This window comes from Symsagittifera roscoffensis, chromosome 5 (assembly GCF_963678635.1).
Source record: "Symsagittifera roscoffensis chromosome 5, txSymRosc1.1, whole genome shotgun sequence".
NCBI lineage: Eukaryota > Metazoa > Xenacoelomorpha > Acoela > Convolutidae > Symsagittifera > Symsagittifera roscoffensis.
The window spans coordinates 38,766,625-38,779,386 of record NC_087066.1 but is presented as its reverse complement, the minus strand read 5'-3'; the positions used below and the strand labels follow the sequence as shown (position 1 = coordinate 38,779,386).

The window sequence follows — 12,762 nt, the reverse complement described above, 5'->3', positions numbered from 1 at the left end:
TTGAAGCAAGATTCGCGACCCATGAGGGTAATCTGACACACCCCAAATACAGGGTTGAAAACTTTGGAGAAAATCACAAAAAACGTCATATCTGGAAAACAACAAAGATTTGAGCAGTCATATTTAGAGGCAAGATTCGTAACACCCTGAGAGTAACCTGACAGCTGACAACTACAGGGTTGGGAATGTCAAACTTTGAAGAAAAAACTTGAAATTAAATCTTCTGAAAATTTTTTGAAAAATCAAGAAACGTCATATCTCATGAACTAGAAGTATTTGAGCAGTCATATCTTAAAGCAAGATTTGCAACCCTTGAGAGTAACCTGACAGACCTCACAATAAAGATGAAAACTTCAAATTTATTGAAGTTTTTTTTATATCAAATTTCGAAAAATTTTAAAAAGACAGAAAAAAAACGTCACAACTTGGAGCAGTCGCATTTGAATGCAAGATTTGCACACCTGAGAGTACTCTCACAGTACACAACCACAAGGTTGGAGTTTCAAATTTTGTATAGTTTTAAAATCTAAGTTTTCAGAATCATAAACGTCAGATCTCGAAAACTATAAGGATTTGAGCAGTCATATTTGGAGGCAAGATTCGCAACCCTTGAGTGTACCCTGAAAGCACCCAACTACACGTTTGGGATTTTCAAGTTTTGTCAAAGTTTTTTAAGTTTTCTGAGAATCTTTGAAAAAAATCACAAAAATCAACGTATCTCGTGAACTAAAAGGATTTGGGTATTCTTAATTGGGTGCCTATTCCGCAACCCCAGGTAAATCTTGACAACATCCCACTTTTGGGTTGCTAATTTCAAACTTTGTGAAGTAAACACTAAATTCAAACTGAAAAATTGATTTAAAAAGCTTAAGATATAGAGAAGCCCACATTTAAATATATGATAGATAGATAGGTATTACACAGGTAGAAGATAACAGATAGCTAGATATAGATTAATCCATTTTACGTCACCTTATTTTTGTTTCAGTAAACTTAGTTCAAATAAATTAGCACCTAGCTCAGAACTGAAAATTGCTTTACTGTTTAAATATCTACTTGCATTCCAACATATTATTCCCTGAATAATTAACTTAAATCAGAGAAGTTTTTGCTGACATTCACCACTTAGAGACAGAGAAATCCCAACTATATTGGGTTGCGTGTACCTTATTATCTTCACATATATCGTTTGGAAAACGAAGATATTTTAAATCGTCACAGCTGAGTAGCATTTCAGAGGAAAACAATATCATTGAGAACTCCTTAAAAAGGAAAAGGTACAAAAATAGCTCTTCCAGAATATGTATTTAAAAATACGGATTTTTCCTTAAAAATAATATATAATTTATGGGACAATGGAGATTCACAAGGTAGCTAAACGAAAAAAATAGCTTCCTGTCAACGACAAAAAAGGCTATGTTTGTTTTATGACCATGCTGATATTATGAAGTCCAACACATTCGTTGGTCTCTTGCTTAAATCGAGAGCTACAATTCAGGAGAGATTGCAATTGATACACAAATAAGAGGGCTATTCTCACCTTCGAAGGTACAAATGTTGTAAAATAGATTATCCATTCAACTGTTTTCATTTAATTGTCCTATTCTCTCCCAGATTTTTGAAAACACAATTCAAATTTGCCCAAAAAATTTTAGGCAAATTAGTCACTCTGTCATAGGGGATTCGGATTCCCCCAAAACTGCAGCACCGATTTTACCCCGCCTTGTGCTTGTCATTTGGAGACCTATATTATTGTTGAAGCCAATACGGTAAGAGCGTGCGTAAGCCAAGCAAAAGGCACAGCGCACTAACACAACGCCAAGTAGAAGTAAAATTTCATTTCCTCCTATTCCAACCAAAATTCGGTTCGCAGAGAATTCGCGTTAACTGCTGTTTGTGACGCATTTGAGCGTCTCATTTTGTAAATAATTTCAGCCCAGTATACGATATTGAACTGAATAAAGTTACCAAGTTGAAATTTTTCAAGCCTAAAATTTACATTTTTTACGGCTGGGGAAAGAGGCGCCTTAAAATTGGTAATTGTGGATTAGTAAAAATTGTGGATAAGTCAAAATAACGCCAATATCTTGATTTAATTTCGACTCTTGCTTGCTTTGAAACTTTTTTGACAACAAAAATTATCAAACGCAATCGAAAGACTGAGAGAAACAAAGAGAGCGACATTTACCCCCTTTTTGCAACTCTTCTGGTTATTAACCGCTGTATAAGATAAAAAAAATGAAACGATGAAATCAACAAATACCAATTTTTGACTATATATTAGTATTTTTGACAGTCCCACAACAGTTCGAAAAAATTCTTTCTTAATTACACTCACTACAAAAACTGTTTATGAGTTCAGTTATTACTTTTCACGTGGTTTTTTGTAACTTTTATACTAGCATTTTCGTCAATTGCCCGTACTTGACATCATCTGTTTCTTCAACGTTTAGCCGCTATTTTTTCAACACACGTTGCTAGCATTCAAATTTTTTTTACCAGAACCATGTCCAAAATGCAAATGCAGTGAATTTAAGCTTCAAAAGACCAATCTAAATGAGCCTTTTCAATACGTTAAGGTCCATTTAAAACAGTTCGAAAAAAAACAGGAAAAATGGAAATACAAATTTTAGAGTCGGAATATTAATATATTTTTTCTCCTTTTCTCTAGTTTGAATGACAGATTGAACAACAATTGGGATTCAAACTTATTATCCTCAGGCCGTTAATTAATATTACCTTTTTATTGAAATTTGTTGGCCAAATTATTTGACGTCTAATTTGCTATGCCGTCTGAAAATGACGTTCAGGATGACCAGGAAAACGAGGAAAAAGGTTCTTCTAAATCAATTGATCGTGAAGGTCGCGAAACGTGGAAAGGCAGCTTTGATTTCCTCATGACCCTTATAGGATTCAGCGTCGGAATTGGAAACCTTTGGCGCTTCCCATACCTTTGTTACAAGAACGGTGGCGGAGTGTTTCTAATTCCATATTTCATCACCCTCTTCGGAGCAGGGGTTCCTCTAATCTTCCTCGAAGTTTCACTTGGCCAGTTTATGTCCAAGAGTGGAACGTCGGCTTGGAACCTCTTCCCGTTGGCCAAGGGTCTAGGAGTCTCCACATTGATAATAGTGAGTAACCTTAGTCTCTATTACATTGTGGTCATTGCATGGACTATTTATTACCTCTATTCTACCTTCACTTTCGGTGAACTTCCATGGACCAAATGCCCTCTAGACTCCAATGAAACAAACTGCCGAGACTCTCAGTCGCTTGCTAACCAATCAGATTCTGGCAATTTCAGAACTTACCAAGAACCAGCTGAATTTTTCTGGACCAATAACGTACTGCGAATATCGGACAGCATGGAACTCGGGGGGTCCATTCATCCTCATATGGTTATCTGCCTGGCCATCTCGTGGGTCATAGTATACTTGTGTATTTTTCGTGGCGCTCAATGGACTGGAAAAATTGTCTGGTTTACAGGCCTGTTTCCATACTTCATGCTTATAATTTTATTCATTCGAGGAATTACTTTAAATGGCGCGATGGGTGGAATCATTTACTACCTCAGTCCTGATCTCTCAAAACTCAAAGAAGGCGGGGTTTGGCTTGACGCCGGAACTCAGATCCTCTTCTCAATGTCTCTAGCTAATGGAACCATGCCGACGTTGGGGAGTTACAACAAATTCAAACACAACTGTTTGAAAGACGCCCTTCTTTTTTCTCTCATTAACTGTCTGACAAGCCTCTTCGGAGGAATATGTATTTTTTCTGTTCTCGGTTACATGGCCTATGAACAAAACATCCCAATTTCTGAAGTCGCAGAAAAGGGACCTGGACTGACCTTCATTGCGTATCCGAAAGCGCTATCTTTGATGCCTTTCGGAGCCAAGATATTCACCGGTTCTTTCTTTCTCATGATTCTGTTCCTCGGCTTAGACAGTCAGTTTGTAGGCGTGGAAGGACTTGTTTCTCAATTGATGGACGCTTTCCCTAACAAATACTTCCGACACAAACACGCCAGGACAATTCTTATCACGCTCATTTGTCTTCTATTCTACGTCATCGGGCTTATTTTTGCAACCACTAGTGGAATGTATTACTTCCAGATAATGGACTTTTATTCGGCCAGCGGATTTGTCTTGATTTTTGTCGGCCTAGGCGAGTCTCTTACCATCGCTTACTGCTACGGAGGCAAGCGGTTTGTCAAAGACCTTGAAGCTATGATGTCGATTCAAATTCCGAAATACTTTCTTTACTGCTGGTACTTCTTTACACCTCTGACATGTATCTTTATCGGCGTCATGTACTGGGTCCAGTTCGAACCTTTGGCGTACAATAACTACGAGTATCCTGTTTGGAGTTCGATTCTAGGCTGGACTATTGTCGTTTTTACAGTCGGCGCGATTCCTCTCGTGGCGCTAGTACAAATGTGCCGACATCGTAACAACATTGCCGACGTGAAACGAGCAGTGCTTCGTGAGCACCAGATACACTCGGGGTCCGAGCAACCCTATGAGGTCATTGAGCGAGAAGCTGCTTTATTTTCGGGGAGTTTCGCGGCTATAGAGCTAAACAGTCCGGGTGAACATGAAAATGAAAATAATCCCTTTTCACAAGCAGTATAAAACAGGATACTATGCCTGACAAAATAAAATTATTGTTTTAAATTGAATCTAATAAATTGTTATCTGATTTTGTATCCGTGCTTCAGTAAATGTCTAAGCAGTAAATTGAATTTGTTTGTGTAACTGTCACTTTAAACATAAAAACGACACTTTACTTTGAAAAATTGCTGTTAAATTCCAGTTAACTGTATTTTCTAAACCGGTCATAAATTCAACAATGAAATTCATCTAACAACGGCGATAGCACGAAAATTGGGCTTCCATTTAGTCGGAAAACTGGTTCCTTTTAGGGACTTACTCATGTTGGTTGATTACTTCTTTTAATTAGGAAAGTTAAAATCAAACAAGAAATATCAATCTTATTACCCAGTGTTGTTGCTGTAGTTGCCAGTAGTATTAAATTTGTCATAATCGACAACAGTTATCTTCGAAAAAAAATAGCAAACAAAAAATGAATTATTTTTTTTATAAAAGTCTGTAATTTCTTGCAGAATTATTTATTTGATGTTTTAAAATTTTTTTTATTGCGCCGAAGCGCTAAATTAAGCTTCCAAGAATAGTTTTCCCGGAGTGAACAAAGTTTTTCAATACCTAAAGGAAAAACTTTCTTTCATAAGACATACTCGTTTTTAACTAGCTCGAAATTATACTAAAAATTTTGAACGTTTTTTTTTCACCAAGCGGAGACCTTTCGATAATTTTTCGACTTAGAATGTTTGACTTACGACTGAAAGAGCTTTACGATGATATATCAATTACGCGATGCATTTTGAAGATTATTTGTGGCACCCAGTAAAACACACCCGAAGACAAAGTTTCTCCCATTATCAATAATCGGAACAAAGGCAAATTATTTCTACAAAAATTTGATAAAATTATATCAAATTTTGATTTTTCGTTCTTGTTGACAAAACTTGCTATCAAGAGTAGTTTACGTCTTTTTTATAGTAAAAATTGATCTTCTTTGTGGATTTTTTGGTGCCAAAGAAATGCTAGATGTAAGTTTAAAAACTAGTTTTTTTAAGCTTAAACTTGGGTCTTTTTCAGCTAAAACTTCTCGCTCTAAATTGGGATAAACAGTATACATTTCGAAACAGAGGCTAAGTTGAGCTTCGCATTACTTGCGACATATGTCAAGAAAGCCGGTAAGTAAAAATGTCAACAAAACATGATCGATCAAAATTAATGTTTTTAAGTCCCCTGCCCTCGAAACATATATACACACAGGCACACAATTTATTTTTGCTCATCAAATGAAGCAATATTAATCCACTACGCTAATATAAAACCATCCGATACCTTGTAAGTCGGAAAAAAAAACACAAAAAAAAGAAATTTTAACATAACATCAACTCGATAAAAGCAATTATTAACCAGGATGGATATTTTAAAAGCTGACAAGCTCAAAAAATGTCTGTTGCAGTAAATGTCAAACAGAGATAAGTCTTGCGATATTAGATTCCAGAAGGTGAGTCCTTTGAACAAGGTTTTTTACGGGAAAAAGAAGTAGTACCCGGTTGCAATACCCTTCCTTATCGCAAAGGTAACAGAAAATTTTAGGAACACTTTGAAACCAATTGAACCACAACTGAAAGGGCTTTTACAAGATATCTTAATTGAACTCAGCTGATAATTAATTTTGGTACCTGATTTTGCTTGAAAAAATAGTAAAGTAAATTAACAGCCAAGATAGCGGGCAATTTTTTTCCAACTGCGAATGCTCAGTATTGATGCAACTTCATTGTTTGAAAGAACAAAACTGGTGCCAATTTGTGAGAGCATCGGTGCATATACAACAGAAAACACTAAGCTACAGGATAGCGAATGGAAAAAAAAGACAAGTAGAAAAAAAAGTTGAAAAAATTGCTTGGAAAATAACTTGAAATCGGAAGAAGTTCATAAACAGCCTTTAAGAATTTGTGAAAAAAAATGTTTTCAAAAGTTTTGAAAGATTTTACAACCCATCCAAACTGAAACACATAAACACATAATCGCATTTTACAACCTATCCAAACTGAAACACAGAACAGTCAGAGGGGAGCCGAGTTGTCTCCTCGATGCCCCCAATTCTCTTCATCCAAATTTGCAGTTCACTCTAGAGAAAACTAATTCGGAGGGGAATTTGCCGTTCCTGGATTTGAACATAAATGTATCGCAGGGTAGGCGTGTAACTTGCAGATGGTATCAAAAACCAACAGATACAGGGACTATACTGAACTATAGAAGCTGCGCCCCAACTCAGTGTAAGCGTAGTGTTATCCAAGGCACTGTACACAGGGTTTTTAGGAGTACATCTAGCTGGGAGCAATTTGATAAGGCTATGGAAACTAATGGAGGCTATGGAGGCTAACGGATTACGAAAATTAACTAACGTTCAAGTGGTTTTCACCACAAGAAAACTACAATCATGTTTACCATCACTGAAGTCAGCATTTTCTAATGACCTCAAGTCAAGAGTGGTTTATAAACTGTCATGTAGTGGATGCACTTCCACCTATGTCGGACAAACTGTTCGACATTTGACCACTAGAATTGAGGAACATAAGAAAGCAGACTCACCGGTAGGCCTCCAGCTTCAGCAATGCCAACTTGAGGGAAATAGCGCAGATCTTAGTTGGGAAATTATAGATAGGTCAAACAACCAAACAAAATTGCTAACACTAGAGGCAATACATATCAGGAAAGAGAAACCGGGCTTGAACACGCGCGATGAGTTTAGGAGCAGGGAGTTAACACTGAAAATTTAGTCCCAAAATATTTTTGGTTTCTCATTCAAACCGTACAAGTCTAAATCGAAATTATGACTCAGAAACTTCCAGACAAATTAATTTAAAAATTTTTAATCAATTTTAGAGGTTAAAAGTATTTTAATCTTAATAGTAATTTAGAGGTCAACTGTGATTGGCTAATTTTTTATCATGATGGTTTAGAACCAAAATGTATGTGATTTATTGTAAATAACATTTGTAAATTGATGTTTTATCGTCATTTAGAGTAGTTTATTGTAAAAATCCTGACGATGCACATAGTTGCGAAAACGTTTGAAATTTACTTTTTAGCAAAAATTTCTTTAATCGCATACAATTATATTTTGCCCGACAAGCTAGGACAACAACCACAAACACGAAAAAAACGAGAACATTTTTTTAAGAAAAAAAATCAGATACAAACTGAAACGGGCTTCAACTTATAACTACTTAATTGATATTAGTTTTATTTGAATTATCAAGAAATTGAGCATGTCACAAGATGACTGAGTCCAGGAGATGGATAAACCCTAAGTACAAACTTATTTGCGGAAAAAGTCTAGCACCCAATTGCAATACCCTGGCTTGTCGCAAGGGTAATTACATCGTTACCTTGATAATCTTAGATTTCGGGAAACCAAAAAATCAACTCCCGTAAGAAAATTTTGATGTTCATCATCTGAGCAATATGATTACACATAAGGATTGATACTTTCAAAATGTTCAGAATATCCAGTGGCCTAAACCCTGACTGCTGCCAAATATCGAGAACTACTTCAAAAAATCAAATGGTAAAAAGCTGTAACATTCGCCCGGAAGATACATATCAACGGAAAACAAAACTAAGTCTTAAGACGACTGGCTAACGTCTAAACAGAGCTTTGCATGCTTTTCACCGTCTCTACCAAGCCAGTACTTTCGGCGGTCTTTCCAACATCGGGTCGACAAAAACGTTACTGCTCTCCGGCTTCGACCAGAACGCTCAAATTAACTTAATTACATGCAAATAGTGAGCTCATGGCTGGGTCTCAGTATCCCCAGACCACGAGGTCACTCCTAAAAACAGGGCTACTATTTATTATATTACTATTGTTTTTGTTCAGTAGATAAAAATCATCATCTCCATCGAAGATGGATCAACCCTCTCCCCCAACTCCTAGCACCTCATCCTTGTCAAAACTAATCCAAATATCAGTTAAATTCAAGTCAGGACATGACAGGATGCTAAAAGTTCATATAACAGGCTAAAAGTTTCAGTCCCGAAACCCTTCCGGATTTGTGAATCCACTGAATCAAGCTCCTTAAGTTCGATTTCACGATAACACGGAAGGCTGGTTTTCACCCTTCACCGTTGCTCGCAACGGCCTTGCAACTATTGTAGCAGCACAATAGTTGCAACTCGGAACGTTCTCTGTAATTCGTTGTCGTTTTCTTTAATTTCGATTTTCGTTCTGTTCGCAATCACTGATAAAGTTGTTCTGTTTTTCTTAGTTCTTCCTGCCAAAATGGCCGTTTCTGACGTTTCTCAGAAATGTTACGTCATCACTTCGAAAATTTAAAATTTTAAAATACGGGAATATCCTGACCTTCACCGTTCTGCTAATCATCCGAATAACGTCGTTAATCCTTCAAAATCATTAACTCGGAAGGTTCACTGCTAAAATTTCGAAGTCTGCAGAGATTGCATTTTGTCCATTCTGGTCGAATGTCACACACTCCCCGGACAGTCCGGTCAATGTCCTCATTGAATCACGCAATGTTCGTAAAATAGATACAGTGTCATCGAACAGAATTTACAAAATGCTCGAAATTACTTTTATCCACGTCACATCGACTCACTGCAGAATATAAATGGCATCATACTACATCACTATAGCCTTCAAATTCTTTCATTAATCTGCACATTGAGGATATGACTTAAGATAAAACATATTTTCCGACCTCCAATGTCAATGTCCCGATTAAAACTTTTTCTCTTAGATTTAAAAGGTGTTGGCTTGCAGGACAGTCCTGCCAACCAACAAGCTAAAATTATCCTACTATGCTCCTTCTCTTCGGAAATCTTGCTTGTTATTGTCCTGAATACTAAAACTAAGAAACTTTGTGGTTAGAAAGAACAATGAAACAATCTCCCTCTTCGAGAGATTACTCAAGCCTTTCACGTCACCACAAAGTGATCAGTCTTCCTAAGTGATTAAAAACAATCATGCAGGCTGGAATATTTAAATATACTCTTCCCTTAAGCCTTTCTAAATAAATAATAAGTGAGTGTCTCTAAAGCCACTTCAACTAAAATCAAAATGCAAATTTATAAATGCAACAATTTCAAAACTCAACTAAATGTTTCAGTTTTCAATTACAACTTGGTTGCTTGGTTTCTCACTTGAGTTTTTCACACACATAAAACAATTCTGAGTTTCAACTTTTCTTCATCACTCCTTCGTTCTCTTCTTTTTTCGTCGTTTAGAAGTTCTAAAACTTCTAAATTCTTCTAATTTTCTTTCTTGTTGCCTCTTGTTTTCTCGACCATTCATCAATGTTCCATTTCTTCCTCCTGTGATACTGACTCCACACTTTCGGTTTCCGTGTCTTGTAGCACATCGTTGGCTATCCTGACGCTGTTGGAAGCCGTCCTCCAACACTTCTGCTCTTCTATTCTCTGTTTACAGCAAGGTAGGGGATCCACGTTGGATTCTCTGTTTCTGCAGAAACTGTTGTGGAGACACAACGTCACGTTTCTCTCCAAATCTTCTTTCAGCATCTCTGCCTTCTCATTTCCACTACGCTCACTCGTCCTGGAAATTCTTTTCAGGGCGGTGGTCACTGCATTCCGATGAGTCACGAGAGCTCGCTTGAAAGCTTCTGCCCCAATGTCCAGCTGCTATTCACTGTACACCCTGCCGTGCTTCGACATATGCTTTTTCGCATACTCGTACAACCATGCAGTCATGTTGGCTCTGAACCATGGCATCAATCGTTTTCTCGCCCATATCTTCTTCACTTCCATCGGAATGTTTAGAACTTTGCACATTGTCTCAAAAAGATCTAAATCTTTTAGACAATCTAATTTCCGCAACTGTTCTCTTGTCGGTGCCTCCTGTCTGTTATTTTCTCTCACATGAGCTTCCAGCCATCGTATCGCCATCATAACTCCCACCATCACTATCGTTACGGGCTGTGATGAATCTGGTAAACCCATGGAGAGCAGCTCTCCAGAGTCCCAGATCAACATCAGATTACTACGCTTGGGATACCACCAGGTCTGCAGCAAGCAGTGGCAAGGAAACTTGTCATGCGTCAACATGATGCTCCTCCAATTACGTTTTCCCGAAGCTTCCAGCAATGGTTCCACTTCCATCATCACTCGGTGGATTTCATCATTCTCATCTACTGCATTGTAATCTGTGACAGTTGATCCTCTCTGTTTCTGTTTCTCAAAGTCACTGAAGTTCCCGCTCACATATCCCATGAACTTCTTTCCTAGTATTGACTCCAATTCTTCTTTGGTTCTCTCTGGGACTGCTGAGAACATCTTACATAGTAACTCGTAAGACTTTTCAGACATTCTCGCCAATCTCACACACTTCGGCACTGAGAAGGCTTGATCCACGATCGTTCTTGTACTTTTCACGTCCACAGCCACGAAATGCACAGGATATCTGCTCTTGCACATTGGAGCCAACGTTGAACCCACCAAATATCGTGCTCCTGATGGTCTACAATAAGTTTCGCTGTGTCTGATGTTCATTTCTGTCTCAATTGCTTCCCTCCATTTCCCTATGTATTTCTGTTCAGTCTGCAGAACTCCTGGGAATACTTCTACGCTGATGGCTGTGACCATCTGACGTTTCTGTTCTAGATTCAATAGTGACTCTAAAGAACCAAACATGCTGTAGAATCCTAGTGCAGTCACTAGATTCACATCGGTTCCTCCATGGCAATCTGCTATCAGTTCCGTCTCCGTTCTTGCTTTCATCACCACATTTCCAAACAATACTGTCAATTGCTTGTGTTGTTTCTCCAGGGTTTTCACACAGTCCAAACCTCCACAAACATGACCCTCCAGTCCACAGACTTCCGCCAGACAGCTACCAGGTTTGACCCAGTCTTCTGGTCCCCAGCCAGGCAACTCTACTTTATCTTCTCCGTTGCTCTTAGAGGCTGTTATCATCACATTATTTATGATGTTGAGGTCACGCAGGTTACAGTCTGCATTCAGTTCCCTCTGTACGTCTTGTGTCGCCCGTAATATTGAGTCAGCGTTGGGACTAGGACACCATGATGGCCTCATCAATTCCCACACTGCCATCAAGCTCGTTCTCAGTAATTCATCTGAGAATCCCAACCCAAACTCCACTCTTTTGTCGGATTTTGGTACTGAAGGTGCAGTCACCTCTTCTTCCAAGACCAGTCCCAATTTGGCCTGTGTATTGTTAACGCTCTTAATCGTTACAATTCTGGACGTCCAGAATCTTAGTAACACCGCCTGCTCATAATCAAAGAAACAATCGCGTATGTCTTCACTCAGGAAAGGATTGTACGCGATCCCTATAATCCCGGATACGTAGCCATACGATTTCTTCTTGACCGGTCCACAGTATTCACTGGATTTCAGCAATGCTCCCATTGATTCTTTAGTGAGTCTCAGCTCTTTGTTTGAGAATCTCCTGATCTCGTCTATCTTTTTCATGGGTTCCAACTCCTCAGGCTCTTTCATTTTCACCCTCATTGGTTTACTTTGCTGCATATCCAGCAGTGCTAGCAAGAACAAGGCTTTCGTTCGCTCATCGCCTTCCCTCAACATTTTAACACAAGTGTTTAATGCAGGTACTGAAATCTGCTCTATCAGGAATCGAATGAAACAGAGAGCGTCTCTCCGCTTCGCACACGCTACTGCTGCTCCCTCCTGGACTATCAGATCCCTCAGATTCGTCATAAGGAAAACTTTTTCTTCTTTTGATCTCTTCCTTTCTTCTGAGTCATATTCTTCGCGAGTCAGTCCCATCATGCACCAGGCGAACCTGAGTTGTAACTCTGTCCTTACGTAAGGTACTGCCACGAGAGCATGTATCCTTGGCGTAGTCCTCATTTCTTCTTCGAAATACCTCAATACTACTGCTTTCCATGGAAGGCTCACTAACTGCTCGATCGTTTCCGCCTCTACGTCAGACGACGCCAAAGTTCCATACGCCTTCTGCTTGAGGGTGGTGCCTTGCAACATCATTTCCAGATAACCCTCCATGGCCTTTTCGTCTTCCAGGGCCATTACATACCCTCTAGCCGAGTTTCGGTATTCCAACATCTCCATGTATCCACCGGTGGGTTCATCTATCGACACTGTTTCCGACACGGTTAGTCGGTTGTATTCCACTGGTGTTAGTTGT

At 38.6% G+C, this 12,762-nt stretch overlaps 1 protein-coding gene across 1 annotated transcript; it reads left to right on the top strand.

Moving 5' to 3' along the window:
• The first annotated feature begins 1,818 nt into the window (after positions 1 to 1,818).
• LOC134846332 (sodium- and chloride-dependent creatine transporter 1-like) lies at positions 1,819 to 5,064 on the top strand. The gene is made up of 2 exons (XM_063863637.1): positions 1,819 to 2,036; positions 2,285 to 5,064. Exon 2 carries the CDS (start codon positions 2,787 to 2,789, stop codon positions 4,629 to 4,631), a length of 1,845 nt encoding a protein of 614 aa, XP_063719707.1. The 5' UTR covers positions 1,819 to 2,036; positions 2,285 to 2,786; the 3' UTR covers positions 4,632 to 5,064.
• Positions 5,065 to 12,762: the final 7,698 nt, after the last annotated feature.

Excerpts from the sequence above, each read along its gene's own strand:
- LOC134846332 (XM_063863637.1), top strand. The coding sequence starts at position 2,787 with ATGCCGTCTGAAAATGACGTTCAGGATGACCAGGAAAACGAGGAAAAA.